Source organism: Arvicola amphibius, chromosome 3 (assembly GCF_903992535.2).
Source record: "Arvicola amphibius chromosome 3, mArvAmp1.2, whole genome shotgun sequence".
Lineage (NCBI taxonomy): Eukaryota > Metazoa > Chordata > Mammalia > Rodentia > Cricetidae > Arvicola > Arvicola amphibius.
In genome coordinates this window covers 171,736,436-171,763,565 of record NC_052049.1, presented here as the reverse complement: position 1 = coordinate 171,763,565, position 27,130 = coordinate 171,736,436, and the positions used below count along the sequence as shown (strand labels likewise).

Here is a 27,130-nt window from a genome sequence, read left to right as displayed (position 1 = left end):
GCCTTGTATATCCAGTCACCTATTCAATGCCTCCATCTGAACGTCCTACAAACATGGCAACTTGAATGTATGCAGAGAGAACTCACAAACTATGCCCCCCTAAACTGATTCCTCTTCCACTTTTTCCATCAATCGTCCTGAAAGCTCAGACCATGAAAACTTAGCTTTATCTTGGTTTCTCCTTTTCTCCTCCTCCTTGCTACCTCCTATTCTCAACCATTTCAAAAGACTGTGTCCTTTAAAGGAAAAGAACTGAAAATACACACACACACACACACACACACTTACAAGGAAGATGCTGAGTGTCCTTGTTAGGGTTTCTATTGCCATGAAGAGATACCATGACTTCAGCAGCTCTTATAAGGAAAACATTTCATTGAGGTGGCTCACTTGTAGAAGGAACGGCGGGGCTGTGTCCTGCCACCGGGCTAGCTTTGCACCCTAAATAATTACATGAAAACTGTATTCTTTTAAACACTGCCTGGCCCATTAGTTTCAGCCTCTTATTGGTTAACTTCTCACATCTTGCTTTAACCCATATTTGGTAATCTATATAGCACCATGAGGTGGTCGCTTACCAGGAGAGATCTTAACCTGCATCTGTCTTGGAGAGGAGAAACATGGCGACTGACTATGGCAACTGCCTGAAGCGTCTGCCTGACTCCCTTTCTTTCCCCCACAATTCTGTTCTATCTACTCCGCCTACCTAATTTTCTGTCCTATTAAAGGGCCAAGGCAGTTTTTTTATTAATTAACCAATGAAATCATCAGATAAATAGAAGACACACCTACATCACTCACTTACAATTCAGAGTTTCAGTCCATTATCATCATGGCAAGGAGCATGGTGGCATGCAGGGAAACATGGTGCTGGCTATATCTTGATCAGAAGGCAACAGGAAGTAGACTGAAGCACTGGATGTCACATGTGCATTTTTGAGACTTTGAAGCTCACACCAACAGTGACACACTTCCTCCAACAAGGCCATACCTACTTCAACAAAGCCACATTTCCTAATAGTGCCATTCCCTATGAGTTTATGGAGCCAATTACATTCAAACTACCACACTGGATAATATAACAATGGCAGCTAAGAACCTCATAGCTGTTCAGTCTATAAAGCTGAATCCTCTAACAGTCTCCTTCTGGTGCTGCAGTCCTAGAAAGTCCGCGAAGAGTCATTCCTCTTCAGTCCATGTTAGAAGACTGAAGAATCTGGAGTTTGATGGCAACAGCAGGAACACATGAAGATACCAGCAAGAAGCAGAGGCAGGCAAGCAACACCGGCTTTCTCTCAGGTCTCTGTATACGTGGGCCATCCACCAGAAGGTTTCCAAGGTGACAAGTAACTAATACACTAGACAATTCCCAAATAAGTATTAAATTTGCCACAATCATCCTACCACCTTTTCCTTATTGGCTTCTTACAATCATAGCCTTACGGTTTGTGCCCCATACCCGCTCTTACTGCTGTAATCTGCATCCTTTGTGGCATTCAGAGTTTTCAGCTCCAAATGAAATCTTGCTTCACCTCAATGAAGGAACATGATTCTGCACATTCATTGTTTCTGCACCAATACCAAGCACATATTGGTACAAACGAGACACATTTATAACAGTTGAATGAACTTCATCACTGTTGGAGAAGTTGTGGGGCCAGGAACTTCAAAGGGGTAGGATGCTGTCACTCAGGGCAAAAGATGGCAATGGCAATGGCAATGGCAATGGCAATGGCAATGACATAAGGCTGAGGCAGAGAAAAGCTTACTTTGAGAATGTGGCCTTCAGCTTGTGCTTCCCTCCAGCAGTTTCACCAACCTAAATCTCTCCTTCTACAGATCCCTGGCAAAAGGAAAATAGGAGGGAACAGAAAACACAGACTGACTAGTTTAATGGACAAGAATTTGAGATGATTTGGGCTAACAGAGCCTTGTTCTCTTGTAGGTGGATTTTTCTGTCCCTCCTGCCAGCTTCCAAATCATAACATGGAGACTTATTATTTATGAAAGTTTGGCTGGTAGCTTAGGCTTGTTTCTCACTAGTCCTTATAACTTAACCCATCCCCATTCATTGACTGTCTGCCTCGTGGCTTTATTACCTTTACTATGTAATGTCCATGCTGCTTCTTTGCATCTCCTCTTGTCTCTGCCTTCTTCTTCCCAGCATTCTCTCTGCCCCCCAAATCCTGCCTAGCTATTGGTCATTCGGTGTTTTATTAAACCAATCAGAGTAACACATATTCACAATATACAAAAAGATTATTCCACAACATTTTCTCCTTTTTGTCTAAATAAAAAGGAAATGTTTTAACTCTAACATAATAAAACTATAAATATAAAGAATAATTATCAGATAAGAATTATATTTACAATGTTCAGTCCATTTGTATTTGGCATATTTGGAGAAAATACTCCATATTTCTTCTATCTTGGTGAGTCCAAAGCTCTGTCCCAATTTGCCTTCTAACATAACAGAGGAAAACTACACCTCTAACTACCTATTCTTCAAGTCCATCAAAGATTCCAGAAGGATGTAATATTACCTGAATAAACAGGAAGTGCAGAGCAAACAACTTCCAACATGAGTTGAATTTGAACTTTAAAAAGTTTGGCTCTTATCCCTGACCCATATAACACTCTAAATCTTGAGGCCACTCTAATTTCTCTTCTCAAATAAATCTATGTTGAGGCTCAGGATTCTCAAAAAGTTTTAGAGGATTGCTGATACAGGCCCAGCCTCCCTAGGTGAAGTGGCACACATTTTACTATAGCATGTTCTAAGGAATGTAAAGAGTTTTTAGCTTCATTGGGGAAATGGTTAGCTTGGGATTGCACCAAAGTTTTTTTTAAAAGTTGAGGGGTTTTGTTTGTTTAAGTCAAGTTAATGAGATGGTCCAACTGGTGACTTGAGTTGGTTCTCTGAGACTCACATGACAGATGAAAAGAACTGAAACTTCTTCTCTATGTACACACACATACACACGAATGTGAAAAGGAAGCTGTGTGATCTGGGGGTGCAGTGGCAAAATATTCACTTAGTACTAAAGCTCTGGGCTGTGTCTAGTATGTGTGCGATTGTGTTTGTATGTAGACGTGTGTGTGCGTGCACAGTTATGAAGTGCTGTTGGTAGTTAAGTAACACGTGAGAGAACTGGAAAGTGGCCGGTGTCCTTGTAGTTGGTTTGAGAAGAGAAAGATTTAATGGTTTGGGTGTAGGAGCAAAAGATTATCTGTGTGGAATTTCAAACAGAAGGCAGAGACTTTATAGCACTCTTGTGTGGGAATTTGTGTAACTCTATGTAGGTAAGCATTGCAGTCAGTTGCTGTGATAAGATGAAGCTGCACTTTAATACTTCTGACTATTAAATATGACATTAAGAGTGGGACCATTTTCTTGTGGTAATTACAAAATTCCTTTAATGAGGGGAGGGAGAAATGCTGTATTTTATAAAAGAAAATGCTGTACTTCAGGATGTTGTAATTACCAACATCCCGAGAGCCTATAACTGAGAGGGTGCAGAAAGAATGATAGCTCCTGAGTCATCATCACCCAGCTTCGTGACCTGCCTTCCTTCCACACCTATCCTAGGGCAGTGGCGCCACCCACCCATCCTGTTGTTCAGGTAGGTACCTTGTGCTTCCTCGGTCGGCATCTATGCTGTCACCATGCCCTTTCATCTTATACCTGATGCCAGTCTTCTCTTTCCCAGACCCTTAGCCCACAGTCCATCATCACTTCTTGTCTGAGACACAGGATAACCTCCTGCATTTCCACTGGAGACAGACTGTCTTTCAGAGACAGGCCTCCCAGGCCCTTGCTTGTGATCTTTCAATGACTTCCACCTGCTTTGGGGATAAGGAAGATGCTCCCTGACACCCTGTCACAAAGGGCTTCATTTGGTTCGGCACTGATGTCCTTTCTCACTGCCTGTCTACTTACTCCATTTCGCTGTCACTGCCTGGCCAGGCTCGTCCCTCCACTGTGTTAACATCTACCCTCCCTTCAACTCTCCGTTATCTATTAACTCCCCCAGGGTGGGCGGCTTTCCCAGCCCAGCAAGTGCTCTTACCCTGAGCCGTATCCCCAGCTCTCAAGCAGGTTTCCTACCGCAGTCCTGTGTCTAATAAATGCTCCAAAGAAACCTTGTAATTAATTCTCCTTTGCTGTCCCTGTCCTGAGCAATTCCATCCATCCATGGAGCTATTTAATATCAATAGGTCCTAGACAATTAGCAACATGCCTGTCAGATGTGGGACACTGAATACGGGTTGATGGAAATGAATGAATAGGATAAAAATGGATGTCATGGATTTGACCCTGAGACAGAAGTGCTTAAAAGAATCCTGGCTGTTAGGCTTTACGAAGAAGAGGCAGGGTGTGATTGCTTTCAATTGTGCTCGTGGATGTGTTTCGTAAGAGTCACAGGGCTAATTTGTTTAGAAAGCTTGGGTGTACTTCGGAGGTTACGGAGAAAATTAAGCATGACTCGTGGGTAGAACTGCAGAGAAGGGCTGTGCTGGAATAGTAAAGCCAGATGAGAAGGGAAGGAATGAGGGGCCTTTCACAGAACACACGGTTACATGTCCCTCTTCGACGATCACTGTAACAACGGCTTCTCATCATCAAAGAGAACCCTGGATGATTTATTTGGCCCCTTCTAGCCCTACGATTCTAGATCAGTGGGCAGTGGAAAGATGAGAAGCACAGATGGATAATTTTTTTTTTTATTTATCTAGTTGTTGAAAAGTCTATAGAATGAACTATGCTCCAAAGTCTAAGAGCGAGGGAGATAGAATCTAATGGCTTTGGAGGTTTGCGTGGAACGCAAATTCTCCAGCAAGAGATGAAATATAACCATGTCTAGTAAAGACCTCAGGTGAAAAGCTCGTGTACCAGGACTAGCGTTCATGAACCTAATGGACCACTGAATACTTCTATGCACAGCTGTGTAGCTGTTATAGCGCCTTCCAGTCTAGGGAGAGATAACTCTGTGTATGCACGATCATGGATGAATAGGGGCATTAAGGACTTTCAGGCTCTTTTTTGTGACATTTTAACCATCAGCACCCCCCAATGTAAAGTCTCTTACTCGTTTCCATTTTCCCCTGAATTTAACTCGGCCAATTTTCTGTTTTTCAATGGGAACGTATAAAGTTGTCCCTTCCTTATTGTTCCTATTGCCATGGCTGTGCAGATCTACTTAAGGGACACCCGAACTATGGGCTGAATTCTGAACTGTTAGCAATCCGGTCATGTGCTTGGGGACTTTCCCCACTTACTGCACTCAGCTGCCTTTGAAACACAGAGCAGGTGACTGCCTGAACTGGCACTATTGTCTCTGAAGTATAGGAACTCAGCTGCAAAACCTTGGGTGCTTGTGAAGACCCCTGAAGTGTGTGTTCATCAGACTCCATGATAAAATACCCAGGAAGATTTCAGTCTATAAGTTCACTCACTCCATGCTAGGAGCAGTAGACAAAGAAAACTGTTCACTGAATTTGTCTGGGAAACAGAGAGCAAGAGGGGTTGTGACCCGAAATATCCCCTTTGAGGGCATGACCTCAGAGGCCTTTCTTTCGCTAGACCCTCCTAATGGTCCCACCATCTTTCAATAGCATCGGGATAGGGCTCTTTGATAATACATGATTTCTTCAGGAGAACTCAGGATCCCAAATATAAAGGTTTGCTACCCAATTTCTCTCCTTCAACAGATCGTGCAAACATTTTGCTAACTTCTGTTCAGAACAGAAGAGGACATAGTCTCACACCTTGTACAGACAGTTCCATGTCTTGACAGAAAAAGAAATGAACTTCCTACATATGTCGTACTGCTCAAAATTTGCTGGGAAAATGCTGAAATTATTATTATTTTTGTTTGCATATCCTAATGGAAGTATGGTTTGGGAAAAGTAATGAGATTATACATTTTAGAATGAGGAATTTTAGGATTTTAATCCAATGACTCACCTGTGTTAAACACTTGGCAAGGTCCTTTTAGATCTGCCACAAGTTAGTCCTCACAGCAGTGCAAAATGGGTAGTGTCACCCTGACTTTGTGGGTAAAGATGTCAAATGACTGGGTACGGAGATCATAAATAGTGACAGTAAGATTTTGATCCCAGATTTGTTGACAAAGCCTCTCCATGTGAAACAGATCCTCTGCCACCCACCACCCCATCCGCCACCTGCCACAGCGACTGCCTGGTCCCTTTCCCTCCTTCCTTTCATTTTTCCCCTTGCAATTAGATTTTCTAAACTTATTAGAGATAGCAGGACTGGAGATGTGGCTTAGTGGCTTGGGGTGATAACTGCTCTTCCAGAGGACACAGGTGTTGCGAATTAGGTCGGTCCATTAAATAACCAGGCCAGCTCAAGAATAACAATTATATTTTAATGGTTATAAGGGGAAAACTCACGCTACAAGAGTGGGAGGTCCAGATGGTTTCAATGCGGAATTCTACCAGAACTTCCAAGAAGACCTAATACCTATACTCCTTAAGAACCTCCACCTGACGATAGATGAAGAAAATGACAGAGCCCCACATTGGAGCACCGGACTGAGCTCCCAAGGTCCTGATGAGGAGCAGAAGGAGGGAGAACATGAGAAAGAAAGTCAGGACCGTGAGGGAACCTCCAGCTGGCGACAGATGGGGAAGGTGACTGAGCCCCACATTGGAGCACTGGACTGAGCTCCCAAGGTCCTGATGAGGAGCAGAAGGAGCGAGAACATGAGGGAGAAAGTCAGGAACGTGAGGGGTGCGTTCACTCATGGAGACGGTGGGACAGAACTAAAGGGAGATCACCAACTCCAGTTGGAATGGGACTGATGGATCATGCGACCAAACCCGTCTCTCTGAATGTGGCCAACAGCGGGGGCTGACTGAGAAGCAAAGGACATTGGCGCTGGGCTCTGATTCTTCTGCATGGACGGGCTCTGTGGGAGCCTTCTCAGCTTGGTCGATCACCTTCCTGGACCTGGGGGGAGTTGGGAGGACCTTGGACTTAGCATAGAGTGGGGAACCCTGATGGCTCCTTGGCCTTGAGAGGGAGGGAGGGGAGGTATGGGTGGAGGGAAGGGGAGGGAAGGGGGAGAAGGAGGGGCGGGAAGGGGGAGGAGGAGCGGAGGGAGGGGGGAGGAGGAGGGAAGGAGATGGAAATTTTTAAATATAAAAAAAAAATAAACCATGAGAATGAAAAAAAAGAATTTATCCTATATTTATATTAATATAAATTTCTAAGCATAATATTAATTTTAATTCTAGATCAAATCCATAATTGATTTTTATTAGAATAGAAAAAAGTTTGCTAAACATTATCTTTTAGTTTTATCAACTTTGGCATTGAATTTTAGTTGATATAAAATAATTTCATTAAATACAAATGTGGAAAAAAAAAAAAAAAAAAAAAAAGAAAAAAAAAAAAGAGTGGGAGGTCCGACTTCCTATCCGCCCAGTGGGCGCTGCCCAGAGAGAGTGTGCATCTGGGTCCTCCTAGTTTTTCTTTCTGGGCCCCACGTAGCCACGCCCACGCATTAACTAGATGTGATTGGTTGACAGAGTTTCCCCATCACACAGGTACAATTCCCGGCACCCTCATGTAACTCACATATGGTATACAGACATATATGCTGGAAAAACACCATACACATAAAATAAATAAAAATTTAAAAATGACGATGGTTAGAAATCAAATTGTGGTAACCATTGTGCTAGGAAGGTGTGGGGGTTTTTCTTGCTTTTGTTTTGTTTTGTTTTGTATCAGGAATATGAGCAGTGATCCAGATATTAGAGATATTTGCAGGTAATTCAATTTTTGGAAGCTTTCTTAGGAAAATGTATGAGATCTGTATTAGTGTTAACTAAGGAAACATACTGCATATGAGATAATCAATCATTTATCTATCTCTCATTTATTTTCTACCAGGATACTTTTATTTATTATGGATACTTATGATATATATATATATCTTATATGATTACAGAGGCTTAGAATTCCCATGGTCTTTCCTTTGCAGGATGAAGGACCAGGAGAACTGATGCTTTAATTTGGTTCAAGGAAGAAGGCCTGAGAGCCAGGAACACTGATGGGGGTCCCAGCACAGGGGGAACAAACATGCCATGTCTATGCTTTTGAGTTCTGTTTGGCCCTCTGTGGGTTGCATGATGACCAACCATGTTACTACACATATTCAGCCTGCTGATTCACATGCTAATCTATTCTTGAATCATCCTCAAATATATAACAGAAGTAATGTCTTACCAGGTGCCATCCAGCCAGCCATCATTAACCCAGTGAATTGAAACATAAACATCAGAAGTTATAAATATCAAAGATGATACAAAGTCAATATTTATTTAGAATAAACTAAGTCACAACAATTACAAAGTTGAGTGACAAATACCACAAAGATCAGAAAATGTAGAGGATAAAAACATTTTTTACTAAGTAGCTGAGATATCCTAAAATGATTTTCTCCTATCTTCTGGGAGTCTGAGATGTTTAATCAACCCCTCACATGACAGAAATTTCCTAATATTCTTTAAATAGAGTCTAGGAATGCAGACATGAAACACGATTAATAAAAGCTCAGAGACAGATATTGCGGTTCAACCTAAAGACCAGAAATGCAAAGCAGCCAGCCACTGGCTCTTACCTCAACCTCAGTCTGAAAATGGTGATCCTGCCTCCAGGAATCTCAGAATGAGACTGACTGAGAGTTGCTTCCTCTGGTTTTATCATCCACTCTAGTTCTGGGATTAAGGGCGTGCACCACTACTGTCTGGTTTCTATAACAAGTTAGGGTGGCTACTGGGTTTAAAGGTGTGTGTCATTGCTGCCTGGTCTGTAAGGCTGGCTAGTGTGGCTGTTTTACTTTTCTGATCTTCAGGCAAGTTTTACTTATTAAAATACAAATGAAATGCCACAATACAGATACTCCCTGGGCATGATTAATTGTATTTGTTTTTAAATTAAGTAAAAAAGGACCACAGGTATGCTCTGGCTCTGTATTCTCCTGCACTATGTATGTCCTTCAGGTTCTGCATAATATTAGACACATTTACAGCCCTTTTTCCAGTTCCATGACTTAGTTCAGGTAGTCAGAATAGTCCTGGTTGTCATTTCTCCACCAGGGCAGTTAGCAACAACTTAACCATACATACTGATGGCAAATCACCTTTATATATGCCACTAAACCCAAGCTCAATCTAAATACTTTCTCCAACTCATGCTCCTTTGAGTCAGGACGAGAATATACCTGTGATCACTTACATGGGATTGGATGGAGAAGAGTCAGCAAAGCAAGCGCCCCAAAGCCAACTGCCATTCAAATAATCTGCAAATGTTACCAAAACGCAAGACTGTGAGAACATGCTGGAGCTGATCTCTGAAATGGACTTCTGCGAGTGAGGTTTCCTAAAGTTAGCTTCTGTTGGCTTCCAAGAAAACCTGCCCTGCATGGGGATGCACAATTTAAAGAGGGTTTTATACTGTAATACACACGAGTTGATGCCATAGATGCAGCAAAAAGATGCTCTACAGGGTTATCCTGAGCAACTGTAGTACCCAACCTCATAGAGTGAAGTGGGGGCCATTTTTCCCCCAGTGTATTTTGTAAACAGAGTGATGTAAATTGGAGCTGTTCTAGCACTGGCAAGTCTCAAAGGTTCTCATCTCTCCGTCCCCATTGATCTCTGACAAGGGATTTTTATTTGCAAAGGGATTGTTTGCAAATATAAATAGGTCTCAAACTCCTATATTGGCTTAATTAATATTAAATACACCGTTTACTATTCTTTCAAGGAGGCGCATTACCATGTAGAGGGTAAGAGCATGTTATTCTGTTAAAGACCCCCATAGTAGAAAAATTGTGACTGCGCTAAAGGAAGTCTTTAAAAATTCATTAAGGAGTAATCAAGCTTTTGCAAACCCATCTGTTATTTGCAATTATAACATAGTTACTGTAACTGGCCTGATAGCCTGTAAAAAGTCACCTTTGTGTTTGTTTTTCTTGCTGTGTTCATTGCTCATGTCTTCCAAGGCCCAGCTTTTCCCTGGGTTCTCTTCTAAGCAGAAACTCTTGAAATTTTTTTTAAAACCTTCATTGCATCCACAAATAACTGTCTTAAAATGTAAGCAGCACTTCTAATTGTGTCTCTACCATCATTTGATCTGACAATCCTTATCGCTCAGCTAGGCCATGGCTTATAAATAAAAACAGCTCAGAAAACAAAGCAAATTATAAAAACACATTAGATGTTTATGTATCAAAATACAAATTTACAATTTTAAATTCTCTCTTTCCGTGTGTGTATGAGTGTAGGCATGTACGTGCCAGTGAGTATCCATGCCAACCAACGCCGGATGACTCATTCCCTAGCACTGGGGTTACAGGTGGCCGAGCCACCTGATGTGGGTGTTGGAAACTGACCTTGAGTCCTCTGTAAAGCAGTATATTGCTCTTTTGAAAATCACATATCAGATTCCTCTCAAGCTAAAGTTACAGGTGGTTGCAAGCCAATGATACATAGGTGCTAGGAATTGAACTCAGGCCCTCTGGAAGAGTGGCATGCTCTCTTAACTACTGAGCCATCTCTCCAGCCCACAAATTTTTAAAAAAAATGATTGTATAGGTGGCTGGAGAGGTTTCTCAATTGTTAAGAGCACTTACTACTTCCAGAGGTCCTGGATTCAATTTCTAGCATTGTTACGGTGACTCATGGTCATCTGGAATTCTAGTTCCAGGGGATCCAATGCTCTCTTCTGGCTTCCAAGGGTACCAGAAAAACAAGGGGTGCATAGACACATATGTAGATGAAAACTGAATACACATAAAATAAAAATTTGCAAAAGACACTGAATAGTGTAAATACTATCTGTATATTATGCTTATGTATGTATATATGTATATATAGGCTCTTTTACTAGTGTTAAACCTTCCCTTTTGCTCTGTGTCCAATACAAAATTTACATAAAATATCCTAAAAATCATTGTATCCTCTTGTTACATGACTAAAACCCTTTTATTTTTATTTTATATATATTTTTAAATGGAACTATTTCCCTAGGGAGGGTCCAGTTTTAAGAGAATTGAATTTTCTATTTACTTTGTAGAAAAAAAAAAAAAACCTCTTCCTTTCATCTTACTGCTCTGGCCTGATAACCTCTGGTCAAGGAGGCATTGTTCCAAAGGGCCTGCCTAGAATCAGGAAACAAAGGCTGCTGTACAACTGCCATTCCAGCTCCAGCCCTTACCGCAGCGCTGCTCTCTGTCCTTTGTCCTTAGTGCCCAAAGTGTGACTGGCGTGGTGTGCAGAGGTGCCTACATGGGAGAAATACGGTTCCTTTATGATCATAATGCTCTTTCCCCTCATGTTTTAAGACACCAGGTTTTAAGCCAATACACATCTGTTTGAAAGAGTTTCGTGCCCTCCATGATTTCATGACGACGTCGAGAGTTTTAAATGCTGGTATGCACCCTCACTGTTCTTTAAAGACTATTTATCACCATCAAAACATTCTTTAGATGAATGCTTCATGCTTCCTGAGAATCAGTGCTCAGACCCAGGCATGCACTGGAATCACCCGAGGGGCTAATTAAAACACTGACTACTGGACTTCACCTCCAGAGTTACTAATTCAGTAGGGCTGGATGAAGCCCAAGAATCTGCCTTCCTAACGAGTTCCCAGGTGGCAGGGGCCCTGCTTTGGGAACTACGGATGGAGGTCATTGGATGACGCATAGTTCTTAGAGCTGATAGGGGTTGCCATGCCTTCGCAGAGCAGCCCTGGTGCCACTTAGGAAGATGGCGTATCATTGCTAAACCCAGGGGAGCAGTAATGAGGACCTACGGCTTGGCAAGGTCTTAATTGACCATTTTCAACTCCAGCGGTCCCATGACTAGCATTACATAATACTTACTAATGCAAGAAATGATTAGGCAGTTTCTTTGCTCTAAGCTTCTAACATACATATTCATAACCATTTACTTCTTTCTTTTATAGATGTTTACTGATTAAACTGATTGGGCAACTGAGACTTTTCATTGCGGATTTAAATTATGGGACATCAAGGGGATATAATAGTTGTTCTGTCCTCTATAGGATCCAAACTTAAGTCACCATGAAGTCTTACTATTAAAAAAATAAATTTCCCTTGCCCCTACTTCCCTCTGCTTCATATGCAAATAGGATGTTAAAGACTCAGAACAACAATTTAGCTGGAAAGATGAAATTGGTATTCCTGATACTGCTGAGTAGCTTTTAGATCCTAGACATATGTTTAATATGTATTTTGCTGATTTTTTTCAATAGAGCATGTTAATGAACACGTATCAATTACCCACTGAATAATCAGTCTCTCTAAAATACTTATCACTGTTTATTTCTTCCTAAGATTACACTTTTCTTTTAGCAACCCTTTCCAGCTCTGAGAAGATAAACCCAAGGGGTATTTGAGGAGCTTCTGCTTGGAGCATGAATTCCCCAGTAATGGTATTTGAAGGTTAAATAAAAACAAACAAGTAGATTGGAGACAATAACTGAGAACAACCAAGAAAGACAATGACTATATAATTAAATAATATAGTCTTCACTGTCATCAAGGGAGCAGCAGGACAAATGGCCTAGATTCGGGAATTAGTCCCTCTCAAGGTTGTATGAATCCATAATGAAATGAATAAGACAAGACAAGTGAAAACAGGATCATAAGCTGAGGGGAAATTCAATAAGCTGGGTAATGTCCCGTGTACTCCCTGGCAGTGCACTGTGGGCATGCGCAGGCAATCAGAGATGGACAGACAGGAAGAAAGCCTTGTGCAAGGAACTTCACTTGTGTGGGTCCTAGCTTGAATCAGCTCGAAGCAGCAATGGAGCTGTTGGCCTCCCAGGGTTGAGACGACTGAGTCTAATTACCTCAGAGAATTGTTTTGTCTCTACTGAAAAGCAATAAACAAGTTGGGTTGTTCAGTGAAAATTGATTTTTATTTTTCTAAAATTAAATGCTTTAATCGAAATATGCAATGTTGGCGTCTTTACCTCCCCAGCACATTTGTATTTTTCCATGGTGTAAATGAGTCAGTTTGGCGGTATAGCTCAGTGGTAAAGTATCTGCCTTGCTTTACGCGGCCTTAGGTTCAATCCAAAGTACTCCCTTCTGTTAAAGAAACAAACAAAACGTAGTTTGACCTTTTACATTATGGAACAATAAATACATGTAGCCTACCTTCCTTATCCTTCCTCCCTCCCTCTCTTCCTTCCTTCCTTCCTTCCTTCCTTCCTTCCTTCCTTCCTTCCTTCCTTCCTTCTTTCACTTGAGACAGTGTTTCTTTGTGTAGCCCTGGCTGTCCTGGAACTAGCGCTGTAGATCAGGCTGGCCTCAAAACTCACAGAGATCCATCTGCTTGCCTCTGCCTTCCAAGTGCTGGGATTAAAAGAATGCACCACCACTGCCTGGCACATGTAGGCTTTCTAAAAAAAAAAAAAAAAAAAAACCAAACACCAAGTGCTGTAGGTTTTCACCTGATTTAAATAAGATAATAAAAACTAGTTGATGTATGAATCCTACCCAGTCAACTATCTTTACGTTTGTTTGAAGAAAGATCACGTAAGGCAATTTAGAAGGCACATACTCAACTTCGTTTTTCAGGTCTGTCATAGAATCTGCCATTATAGTTACTAGTTATGGAAAGAAAGAAGAGAAAAACCAACAGCCTGGGCTAGGGGTTGAGTGTAGTGCTGAGATGCTTGCTTAGCATGAATGAGGCCCTAAGTCTGAGCCTCAGCCTAGAAGGAGGAAGAGGAGGAAGAGGAAGAAGAAAGGAGGAGGAGGAAAGAAGGAGGAGGAGGAGGAAAAGGAGGAAGAGGAAGAAGAGGAGAAGGAGGAAGAAGATGCCAGGGCACCCGCTACATCAGAAACAAAATGACTAAATGTCACTTTTTCAAAGTATGAGGTACAGTTGTATGATTTTAAGGCATGCCTAATTAGAGTTAAGAAAAACTTGTCCATAGAAACACGGACGTCAAGAGCTAAGTATTTATTTTACTTGCTAATACTTGCCTGAAAACAACATCCCCTTGGTTCAGTCTCACTCCCATCTTATTCTGTGGCTTCCCATCAGCAGTGCCTCAAGCATGACACTTTGTCATTTGATATTGTTACATGCCATGCTGCATTAGACTCCTTAAATTTTCACAGGAATAACCGACTACATTTTAACCTTTTTATCTAAACTGTTTTTTTTTTTATCGTTTTATCTATCAATGTAGTTACAAGAAGCAGAAAACGTAATGTTCTGTCTCGTATTACAGGAGGCCCAGGTTGTTTGTTGGCTTAGCCACACGTTAAGAGAGCTGGTCTCTTCCCGTCACCGCTTTGCACCCTCGCTGTTCCCTTGCCACTGGAGATGTGTGGACGGAGTGATGCTAAGATGGTGGCAGCACTGTCGAGCATTTGCATCATTCAGAAGTCTTGTTCAGTCCACCCTGAGACTTCGGTATCTGTTGGTTCCAGGAAGATCTGCGAGTGCGCATATCTGCGGAGATCACAGGTAGCGCTAATGCTGCCCGTAGCAGGGTCGCACTGAGAGACCTGGAAGGGTGCAGGTATTTGAGGGTCACTCAGAATGTTCATGCAGTACATACTTTACCACTGGGAATACAACACTGAGATCTCTTTGCACCCTACCCTCAAAGGGCATGGTGCCATTTCTAGTTTGTTAAGCTCTTTTAGATAGCAACACTTCCGTTTATGACACCAATAATCCCAGTGGTTGTTGTACCAGTTTCTTGGAAAAGTTTTGGGTCTGGATGTTTGAAATAGGTCCAGATTTGTACTTCAGGTCTTTCCTAGGTTGTAGAAATACCTCTACTACCCTGCCACCTGCAATTCCCATTTCACCCCAATAATAAATTATATTTTAATGTCTTCTAATTAGGATATATAGCATAAACACACTGAGGTAAATGAAGTCGATTATTAAGGGGTTGCAATGAAAAGGGACAGACTCGCAAATACAGAGAAAAGGCTGAGTGGCCAGTGATCCTGCACTGCTGTCTCTCTGCCCTCCTGGGTCTCCCCTCACACTAAGAGCCAGAGCAAGAGAGAGAGCATGCTTCTTCTTCCCACTTATGAGTCCAAAATTAGCACCTCAGATGATGCCCTAGGGCTGGTACCCCGAAAGCTGTTGGCTGAATGAAGTCCCATGACAAGGGTATGTTCAGGCCTTGACTCTTAGAACCACAAACCAAAAATAAAGTTACCTGAAGGCAGATTGTAAACACTTCTGGTTTTTCATATAATTGTAGCAAAGAACTTTCTAGTTTAAAGGTCTTGACAATTTGCTTGTGTTGCGCAAATGCTTCCCTGCCAATTTTGGATTTGTGTTTCTCCCTTCTTTCTTCCAAGCCTTTTTGGCAAATTATAATTGCTCCTTCTAAATCAACTATCTTGTTGACCATCTCTCTGATATGGGGTCCATATTTTGTATAGCTTGTTTACTGGCTGTAACAGTCTGCTTGCATGATTGATTTAGGCTAAACTTCAGAATTCTCATAAGCCTCAGGCTATTTTCTGTCTTGAGTATCTCCCCTTCAACTTTATTATCATAATGGCCCCTTTTCTCATTATTTTCACAATGGGAAACACAGTAGAGAGAAATGATTTCTGTAGGAAAAGGAAGGACCACAGGACAAGTTCAGACAGAGGAAAAAACATATACTGACTTCTAATTGGAGTAGAAAACGTCAAATAGAAAATGTGCCATTTTGAAGGTATGAAGAAACACCTTTCACAAAGCTCTCAGACCAGAACTCAGCAGGATAAAGAGCCTGAAATGTTTCCTATATGATATTTCTGTAGGCTGTCCGCTCACAAATATAGACACAGAGACTTCTTATTAATTTTGGAAGCTTGGCCTGAAGCTTAGACTTGTTCCTAACTAGCTCTAATAACTTAAATGAATCCGTTTATATTAATCAACATTCTGTCACGTGGTGTTACCTCTCTTCCATCTTACACCTCCTGTTTCTTCTCCGTGTCTCCTGGCGTCTCCTGCGTGCCTAGATTCCTTCTCCTTTTCCTTTCTCCCTGGAAATCCTGCCTATACCTCCTGCCTAGCTATTGGCTGTTCAGCTTTTTATTACATCAATCACAGTAATACCGCTTCACACGTGTACAAATATCCAACACAAAGCTACCAGCAAAGCTTTGAGTAGAAGATACTTACCAGTGCTTTATAAACTTTTTGACTCCTCTAAGGTCCATGGCTTGTTTTTTGTTTTTGTTTTTTGTTTTTTCCAGACAGGGTTTCTTAACGAAATAGCTCAAGCTGTCCGGAACTCAGTTGTGTAGACCAGGCTGTCCTCGAACTCCCAGAGATCCACCTGACTCAGCCTCCCCAAGTGCTGGGAATTAAAGGCGGTGTATCACCATGTCTGGCAGCCTGTTGCTTCTGAACAGCCTCTTCATCCCTGGATTGTTCAGGGATTAAGAATATATTCCTTGATCCCTAAGATAATGGCTGAAACTTGTGCTGGAGTTTGTCAGGCATGCCATTAAATCCAAAGCACAGGTAAAGTGGAAATTTCCAATGTGCAAGGATGCGTCCACCTGAGCATTGATAGCTTCTAATTTCAGGTGGTTACTTGGATTCAAAGGTTTGTATAAATTTCCTGTTTGGCCCAGGACCTATTGATTACTGATCAGGATTTATATCCTGCTTGGATCAAGTAGTCCCACTTAACTGGAGAAGAATGTTACATTGTTCCATTTTGAAAACATCTTACATTTCCCCCCCACCCCATCTGTTGCTCTCAGCAAAGCCAGTAGCACAGTCCAAGGTGGGATGACCTTTATTTATTCCTCAATAAATATGTACAATGGCAATCTTTCAGACTAGCATTTATTCAACAAATCTTCTCATATATACGTATATATTTCAATATAAATATATTTATATTATATTTATTGTAATATAATTTTTATATCAATATATACATCCTAATAATATTATATTTATATATATTACAGTCAAATGTTATAGAGACAGAGATGATTTATGCACATTTGAAAATGAGATAGAAAGGTATTTCCTCTCATCTTTTCCTTTATTGAGGGCTAGTGATTGAGCTAGGACTTGGTGCAGGCTAGTCTCAGACCTACCAGTGAGCTACTTCACCAGTTGGCAGGATGGTATCTTTTTAAGTGGATGCAGTTACATTTCACAACAAATCTTAAGGTTTACAGAACTTAGAATACTGTGTGTTTATTTTATATAGAAATAGTGAGGTCTTGAGTTGACTCTTGGGTGACCACTCACATTTATCTTGTTTTACTTTTTCTTTTCTTAGCCTCATCTGCACCCTTTGGCAGGTTCTTCTCCAATCTGAAGTCTGGCAATATATAGTAGCAATTCCAAATACCACTAGGTTCAGATCTGTAGACTGGGGAGTGAAACTCAGCACAAACTTTGAAGATAAAGATTAAAAGTCTACTTTAAAAGATTAAAAGTCTACTTCTCAGACTCATCAAATGTTTCACATTTTGAATGCCATTAAATGTGAATGAGGCTATGGGATTCTGTGGGAGATAAAAATATTCGCCTAATACGTAGGGATCTGTGTGCAATTAAATTAACCAAACACAGGTAACTTGTATTTGATCCCTTCAACTTTGTCTTTCTTGCTTTCAACTTCTACTGTAGCTCTGCAAAAACATGGTATCAAGTAGATTTATGGTGATTCTGGTAGGTAGCTGCTGGATACTGCTTTCATATGACATTCTTTGCAGTGACCCCATTTCCTCATACTTGACACTTCACATGCCCTTTATTGCATAAGAAAATTCTGTTGTATAGTTGGAATAGGTTAGCTTACAAAAAGGCTCATGTCTTTGTATCTTTTAGAAAAAATGTGCAACTTTGAGAGTCTAGGAAGATAGCTCTGTCTGTAATATGCTTGTTTTGCAAGTGTGAAAACGTACTGAGTTCCATCTCCAGCTGAGCACGGTGGCATGAGCCTATAATTCCAGCACTAGGGGGGCAGAAATGGGAGGATACCTGTGTACTCGCAGGTCCATTATAGACTTGTCTCAAAGAAGGTGAAGGGTGTTTCTAAGGATGGCGTCCAAGGTTGGTGTCTACACACACACACACACACACACACACACACACACGAGCATACATACATATGCATAAAAATGCTCAGTAAGTTTTAAGACCACCTACATGGGATAGTGAATGTCAGGGCACATGCCTTTGTCTGCTTACTTTTCCTAGGAAGTAGTGAACTACTACATTTTGATGCTTTAGTTCAGATACGTTAAACGTTTAAAAGAAGACATTAATAGAAGGAAGATTTAAAAGTAACTTTTCTTAAGTTTTAAAATCCGTATTCCTTTATCATCTGGATTTATATAAATGGCAGCTGTCCATACTTGACACGTTGCATGCCCTTTTTTGGGTAAAATATAATAGTTTGACTAGGCTAACTTATATGTTTTGTCTTCATAGCCTTTCAATGTTCAATTTTTATTCTAATTTACGTTAGAAACAGGGTGGCCTCCTGTACTGTGTAGAATAAGGCACAGTATAATAACACTGGGGCATTCTCACCATTATCCCCACTCTTTCCCACCTGTAATCCTTCCCCCAAGAAAAGAAGCCTGCAGTTCTCCGCTTATCTCTCATAGGACCACTTTTCTTCCTCTTTTCATCCCACGTTCTATCGTTCTTCGTGGTGCTGAAGTTTGAACCAAAGTGCCTCACCGCTAAGGAACATCCTCAGCTCCTGTAACTACTTTTGCACAGATGCATTTAATTTGTCAGTTAATATTCAAAATAAAAAGAGCAAAACTCAAATTTTAGGAGGGTGATTTCTAAGGGAACTTTTGGGGTTGACTGTAGTAGGTTTTCTTTCGGCTGCCCACCCAAATCACAAACATGACATGGAGACTAAATATTAGTTTTGAATACTTGGCCTTATCTTATGTTTGTCCCACTAGCTCTTTTAACTTAATTTAACCCGTTTCTCTTTACTTGGACATATTATATTTCATTGCCACCAGTCTCATTATCGTTAGGCTGCTTGATTTTGATGTACCAAGCTTACACCCTGGCAGTGCTTGTACTTTACATATTATCTTCACTTGTTTTTTCAGTTCCACCACAGTTTCCTTATATAAGAGGAAAAGGAGTCTATATATGTGCATGTATTTTACATTTACAGTTCACTGTGTGTTTGTCCCTTTAACACATGCTGAGGTGGGAATGGCTATACAATGCTTCACAGAAGGGTCCAGCATGCTTTGAGGAGGAAATGAGGAAGCATTTCTGAAGTCTATGACCTGCCTGCTCTGGCTTTACTGGTATTAAAGCTTTGATATATAAATGTATGCATATGCATAATAAAGCTAACTTTCAATCCTAGGGAGTAGAAGTTGTGATGTTACTGATGTTGAGTAGCATGGGGTAATGATTTGTACAGAGTAGAAAACCATTCTTTAGTGATACATGGCTGAACTCAAGGAGAAGCTAAAAAGTTGAACCAATTATTATTTCGTGGCTGTCTCCAAGTCTAAGCATTTGAGAGGTGACTGGAAGTGAATTGAAGAAGGAAATATATAACAATTCTGTGGCGGTATTGGCCTTAACCAATTGTTTTCCTTAGCAACAGGATAATGTTTTTCACAGTTTGGTAAAACTTTTAGTGTAGAGTATTGTCTGTAAAAACTTCGGGGTAATTATGTATTCAGTATGAATCGAATGTTTCAGGGTACAATAGGAAATGCTGAAAGAGCTGCTCTGGATAAAATGTTTTAGGTGTGGATATGGAAAAGTAGCTCAGTGCTAAGGCACCTGCATAGCAGTGCACGCAACCCTATGCTCCCTCTCAAGCAACATACACGCACACACAGTTTAAGTTAATAAGTCCAATAGCTAACAATACATATGTCCTAATTTGCTTTTCTATTGCCTGTATAGGACACTGATCAAAAGCAACTCAGGAAGGAAAGCGTTAATTTGGCTTACTCTTCCCAATCAGTTTATTACTAAGGGAAGCCAAGGCAGGAATCTGGAGGCAGAAGCTGAAGCAGAGCCCAGGAAGGAACACTGCTTACTGGCTTGCTTCTCATGGCTCACTCAGTTTACGATTTTGCACTACCCAGGCCCATCTGCCTGGCAGATACTCCCTCATCAATCAGTTAAGACAATGTCCCACAGACTTGCCTATAGGGCATCCTGATGGAAGCATTTTATCAGCTGAGGTTCCATCTTACCAGGTGACACTAGCTATGCCAAACTGACAAAACAAACAAACAAACAAACAAGCAAACAACCCAAAGCAACAATGAAATTTCTTTTTTTATAAGTCTATATATGAATTTAAGTGCTTATATTATGTAATCTTCCTTACAAATATGGTTTGTTAGTTGTGATTGTTGGTACCATTAAGGTTCTGTTAAATACTAATAAATGTTACAAACTGATTTAAAACTTAGCATAAAACAGCAAATTTACTATAGAAAACACAAGCTTATGCCACTGGGCATACAAACATAAAGAAGCATACAAATCAAAGTGGAGATAATAAGGATTATTATAGATTTCTAGATTAGCTTCTCTTGAGGAAGAGATCCTGGTCTATTGTCCTTATCAACTGAGTCCATGAAATCCAATATGGACAAGTTCAACAGAACCGCCATTTATTGGGCTGCCATGCATGTTTCAGGCATTGTCAGGGCATAAGTTTCATTTATTTATTTTTTATTCTAGATTACCCTGGCCTTTAATTTGTGGCCATCTTCTGCTTCTGTCTCCTAACAGTGGCATGAAACACTACACTCGGAAAAAGGTCATTTTTCAAAATGAAATGTGGTGTCTGTATGTCAACCTCAAAACTTTTCAGTTTCTGATCCCAAATTTAGCTTAACTTACCAGGCATGTAACACAGGAAGACAGAGAACTTGGTTCACTATATTGAACGTGTGGTGGGAAGCATGTTACAGGCCCCAATAAAAAAGAGGAACTTTGTAATGGTTCTTTAGTGATGGAAGACAAATACCTGTAACATGTAGGGTTATTTATTAATTTTTTTGGGAGCAGAGTCGGGGGTGCGGGGGTGTCTTCGAGGAATGCTCAAGAACTGGCCACAGGTTGTAGTTCTGCCCTCTAGTGGATGTAGGTGAGAGATTGGTTCAATTGCTACTGTGCTTCATCAAGTTTAGCAATTTTTCATTAAAATCACTTACTAGGGTTTTGTGTGAGGGTTGTAAGTGTAAGGCTGACTTGGAAAATGATAGCAGTTAATGTAATACCGGTCTTCAGCTTCGATGGTAGGGTAGTTGCTAGTCTAGCTATTCTGGTTGCATACACTCAATGAAAAAGGCCAGGAGTCCTTCCGTGAGCTGTCACTCTGAACCTTGCCCCTTTCATGACACACGGGCCTCGGAGCACACTCCTGAGCAGGTCAGAATTTTTGGAAACTGGCTCCATGATTACTGGCCCTCGCAAAACCAGAGAAGTAGCCAGCGATGGTGTTTTCACGGGAGGGTACGACGCGTGGGGAGGGGCCGCCGAAAGGAACCACCAGCTTCTCACTGCGTCGGTCCGAGGAGATTGTGACGGCCGCGGACAGGAGAGGACTCCCAGGGACTGGGTTTAGAGTGCCCAGGGGACTCGGGACACCGGCCATGAAACGACGGTGTCTGTCCCTTACGTCCTCGATCCCACGGCCGCCTCGAGGGGATGTGTTGTGGCCGGAGGGAGACGGGGATGGGCGTGCTTGCCGTCCCTTGTACCCGGCGGGTGTGTAGAAAGCGGGCAGACACCATCCCAAGAGCTCCCGAAGAGCCGCGGGTCCCACGCGCTCTCCCACAAAGCCTCCCCAACCCCGCACAACGTCCATCACTGCCCGCAGGCTCGGCCTCACTGCACTTCCGCTCACCCGCGCAGAGAGCCCGAGTGCGCCTGCGCGCGCGCTTCTCCCGGCGGAAGTGGTAGCGACAAAGCTCGGTGGGCGGCGGGCCGGGGAGTGCTGGGCGCGCCGGGCGGCAGGCGGCGGGGAGGGGCGGAGCGCAGGAGGCGGAGGCGGGAGAAGAGCTGCTCGGCCGTGCGCGGAGACGCGCGCGCGGAGCCGAAGGGCCGAGCTTGACGGCCCCTCGCCGCTCCTCCTCTCCCCTCCCTCCCCGCCCGCTGTCCTGCTCGATCTCCGTTCTCCTACGGACGCGCGGCTGGGCTCCGTGTGTGGCGCTGCCCGCGCCGCCAGCAGCGCCCGTTCGCCCGAGGCGCGTGGGGCGCCCCCCGCAGCCCCGCGAGTGAGTCCTCGCAGCCTGGAGGCGGGGTGGGCGTCTGGAGTGGCGGGGAGGATTCCGGGTAGCCACTCCTGCCCCTATTTCCAGAAACTTCCAGGTCCGGAGGGAAGGGGGCGTCCAGGGGACTGCTGCCGGTCCGTAGGGCGCCTCTCGGGGCGCCGCCCGGCTGGTGGGAGGCGCTGGCGCTGCGGTGCGGCGCAGGGGGTGGGCTAGGGAGGTGGCGGCTGGGCTGGGGGTCTCCCTGCTCCTCTCCCCTCTCCTCAGCTGCCTGATTCTCCCTGGTTTCTCTTGCAGATGCTGCTGCCTAGGGGGTGGTTGGGAGCAGCCGTGGGACGCGTGGGCCGGGAGCGGGGGTGACAGCCTGGATTCCGGGTCTTCTCTTCCTTGTCCTCCTCTCTCTATTCCCAGTGGTGCCGTTGCTGCCACTAAAGACTTTGTAGCCATCAACCCGAGTGCAGTTTCGATGGAAAATGAAGGTAAAAAGGGCCCCGGCAGATGGGTTTGCAGAGCAGAGTTGAGGGTGTGGTGGTTTGCTTTTAAGTGTCTGTCTTTTTTCACCTTTTTATTTTCATGATTTTATTTAATTATTCCCCCCCCCCCCCACTTTGCATGCGAAATGTCTGAGGATTGCCTTCCCTAAGGGCATCTAGCTTTATTTTTGGTAAACATGGGCATTGCGGGATAGGGTTCTGCGGTGACAGCTGATTCTGCTTCTCTGGGAAATTATTTCTTAGTATCGGGAATGGAACGGAAGTTTTCATTTGCGATAGCATCTGTGCATGTCCCTTACGGCTCTTGAAGGAACCGGCGGATGAGAAGTGGGAAAGGGAAGAGAAGGCAATGAATGGATCCTATCCCTGTATATTTGAATAGCAAGCTTTGTTAAAGATGTGCGACTGAATTCAGTTATAAAAAGATTTTTAAAATAAATTCTGGCTTTGGAAAAAAAAAAAGCGGTTTTTAAAAAAAATTCACAGAAAAAACCCTCAGAAAACATACCCGTAAGTTTAAATGAAATCTTTCCGAAACAGTTTCCCTTCTCTTAAAGTTACTCCCTATTTCAAAAACATCTTTAGGAACCTGTTTGTCCCTATTACCACATTGCATTTGGACGCGGTCGGTTGTTGCATGTTACTCAACTACTTTGGCCTCATTAAATGCTTTTCATATATAACACTACTGTTTTAAAAATTATTGAATAACTGAATAAATGGCTTTCTTCTTCCCTTTTGTACGGACCATGCTTATTGTTTGAACCGATTTCTGGCTTGTGTGTGATCATCTCTTTTTTTTTTTTTTCCAACCCTTTTTGACTGGGCTCTAAGATGCTAGGAAAAGATACTGGACAAATGGTTGCTTTTTTTCCCTCTTCCCTGATTCTCTTGGGTTTTAAAATCTTTATCTGCTACCCAGGAGCTGCAGCTAAGCTGATGTTTTTCCATTGTTGAGGATGCAAGCTTGATTGGCTAAGTAGGACTGGAAATTTTAAAAGAGGTGTTTCATGTGGATGCGGTAATCCGCTGTGCTATTGGAGAACTGTGGCACATGGAGGGAGAGTGACAACAGGGTGATGGGCTTGCCCAGCTCCATTCTAGGTGGATAATCGACGGTGGAGGCATTTTCTGACATACCGAAGTGTGGAACTGCAGAGGACTTAGGCTAATTGGGTCTTGAAGAAAGCAGTTGTGTTTTTCCTGGTGGTATGGGAAAATTGTTTTTCGAAGCTCCTTTCCCTTGCTTTTTGTAGATTTAGGAAAGGCAGATTATTTTTCATAAGACACTATTAAGTCCATTCATTTAGTGGGCTTTCTGTTTAGAAATATCTGTAAGTAACATCTCAACCTTAGTGTAATCTGTGAGCTGTTTCCAGGATGTCACCAGATTGGGGGTAGCCGGAGTAGGAGTAGGTGGATAGTTGGCTGTTGGTTTTTCTCTTGGTGTCCTAGGAATCAGAACATGAGTAATGGAGCTAGTGCTCATCTGTGAGGTGGAAGGGGCGGTTGTTAAATAGGAGTGTGTCTGTTTATGGCCGTGCAAGAATGATGTAGCTTCATAATAAAAAATTATATTGTCTTAAAACTTGACAGGTTTTCTGCCCAATTATTTTTGACCATCAAGAGACTTTTTTTGTTAATCTCTTAGTAGGTCAGCATGTTTTTTTCCTATTTAACCTATTTTTTTTTAGAAAAAACTTGAAGATAGCCTATGAATCTTCCAAAGCAATTGATTGTCCTAAAATAGATTTGTATTCTTTCCTTTTATAGTTTGTACCCTCTTCTGATCTGATTATTAACAGCTCAGAAAGAAGTATGGCTCCAAAATATTTAATTCTTTCCCTAATGCAAGAATAGCTTTAGGTAAAACATTTCACCTTGCTGAGTTTCATCCATAAATTGGGATTGCAAATGTGCAGCTTACAAATTTGAGATGATGTGTAAGAACACGGCAGACAATCTCTTGGGAGAGTGGAAATATTGGAGTTAAAGAGCATTCCTTGCCGAACGAGGCATCTTACTGTGAATACTGCATTTTCACATTATTTTTGCCTTATGCAAATTAGCAATGCTTTTCATGCTCTGGTTTCTTCATGTATAAAAATAAGGGTAATGGTAGCTACCTATGAGGTTGTTGTAAGGCTCAATACAGCTTCTGGCATACAACAAATACTCAATAAGTGTAATTGTGAATAGCCTAGTTCACTGATGCATTCTATTATGCCACCTGGCATTAATGTCATTGACAGTTCATTGTGGAACTGGAAAATCATATTGGCCAAAATGCTCAGAATGAAGTTCCTATTTACTAGTTCAGTATGAGTTTAAGGAATTTTCTGTAGTAGAGGGAGGTAGGTCCCCGTGCCCCCTCACCCAGCCACCAATCTGAAACTGTGCTGAGCTTTCTCAAGCCTAAGTTTAATTGTCTGTGAATGGTATATTGCCTTGTTGGAGGGTTGGTATATTAAGCGAAGCCACAGAAGTGGTTGACAAGGCTTTAATGAGTGATTAAGCCACGCTACTGTTGTTCAGAAAGAGTTTTCCAGTGAGTTCAGCTAAGTTACACCACTAGGTGTGAACTGTGTGTTATCTGATAGTGGCCCTCTAGAGCGTCTGCACAGGAAGAATTCTTAGCAGGCATGTTTACAGTGGTCAACATCCTGGGAGGAAAAGGCTTTATCCATTTACTTCAAACCTCAACAGTAGATGTGTTTGCTTCCGCACTAGATTTTGATTCTTCTAGACTTTTTGTCCCCAGGGCCCACTTGAACTTTGTCAGGACTTGACCTATTTTACCCATAGTCTTCTGGAAGCTTCACCAATACTGCCTACCAGTCAGTAGGAGCAGTTGAAGCCTTAATTTATTTCCTGGAATTTCAAGGATTAGTCCTAGACAAGCAGTTGTGGGGATTTGCGTCCTAATCCTTTGAAACTCCTTTTAGCATGCCTATTACAAGTCTAAACTAACAAGATAACTATCATTTAGTAATCTGAGATACACACACACACACACACACACACACACACACATATATCTTTTTTTTTTTAAATAGTTGTTGATAATTTAAAGGATGACTTACTAGAGAAGACATTTCTAGCTGGAGGGTTTTGTAGATAATTTTTTCCTTCCTGTTAAACTACTTTAGTCTTTGTAACAAATTTGGCCTTTTCTAAAGAGCTGGCTGTTTAATGTTTCTTAATACTGTTTAAATGTATCTTTAATTCTTGAATAGAAATGTAATAATCTTCAAGATTTCAGAAATGCTACATCTAGCTGGAAAACAACCTCCCTGGGTGATGGTGGCACATGCCTTTAATCCCAGCACGCAGGAGGCAGAGGTAGATCTCTGTGAGTTCCTGGACAGCCTGTCTTAACAGAGTGAGTTCCGGAACAGGCTCTAAAGCTACAGAGAAACCCTGTCTGGAAAAACAAACAAACAGAAAGCAACCCCCTATCTTTTTTTTTTTAAAAAAATGTCATTTGTATTTATCCTTTTGAAAGTAGTGTATCACTCAATTTCGAATGGTTAATTGTCTTGGAATGTCTCACAGTACTTTGTTAGGACAGATGGAGGGATTCTAGGATGGGAAGAGCAGAAGGAAAAGAAACCACTTTAGTTTACTCCAATTTATAAAAGTAACTTAAGTCTCTAGATGTGAAAATACAGTTTATTTGCAGTATTGTCCCTAAGATATTCTTAATTGGTACTTGAAAAAGGCCTGAAACCAAGAGAGTGTCTATAAGCATTTTTAAAGCCTATTTTAAAGACTATTGGAGAGTTTGTAAGCAGTAGACTCACTAGTCTTTAGAACTTCTTTTGACGTGTGTGTGTATTTCTTTGTATACGTGGGCTACATCGTGTGTGTAGGTTAGAGGACAACTTGGGAGTTGCTGATCTCCACCTTGTGGGTTCTGTAGATTAAATTTAGGTTGTCAGACTTTTTAGCAAGTGTCTTTACCCAGACTAGCAATGGTCTTTGAATTTTAAATACTTAATTTATCTTAGCATTTGTGTGTGTTCTCATGCTTGTAAAATAGGTACTCTGTGAACTAAAACATCTCCTGAGCCCTGGTTTGTCTTAATATTCTGACCAGTTAATGTCAACAGAATCTAGCTCTGTTAATTGAAACATTATAAAACAAAACAGTTGTCTGGAGGACATACTCCCGAGGCCCAGAGCTGGTTCTCCTTGAGAGATTACTTAACCATGTGTGTTTACAAGGTTGAATTTTGTTTTAAAGGTGGGAAGAATATTTATCTTGCTGGTAAGTAAGTTAGTTGCACTTTATTACCGGTAATATCATAAAGATAGTTTACGATTAGTTCA

At 41.9% G+C, this 27,130-nt stretch overlaps 1 protein-coding gene across 2 annotated transcripts in view; it reads left to right on the top strand.

Moving 5' to 3' along the window:
* Positions 1 to 27,130, top strand: part of Atp2c1 (ATPase secretory pathway Ca2+ transporting 1) — a 114,516-nt gene that overhangs the window by 5,666 nt on the left and 81,720 nt on the right. The window contains exon 1 of one of the 2 annotated variants that reach the window (XM_038321354.2): positions 22,684 to 22,783. The exons of the other annotated variant lie outside the window; for it this stretch is intronic. Coding sequence (XP_038177282.1) covers positions 22,778 to 22,783 — 6 coding nt within the window. The 5' untranslated portion in view covers positions 22,684 to 22,777. Of the gene's footprint in view, positions 1 to 22,683; positions 22,784 to 27,130 lie in introns of those variants that run through there. 2 annotated transcript variants of the gene reach the window in all.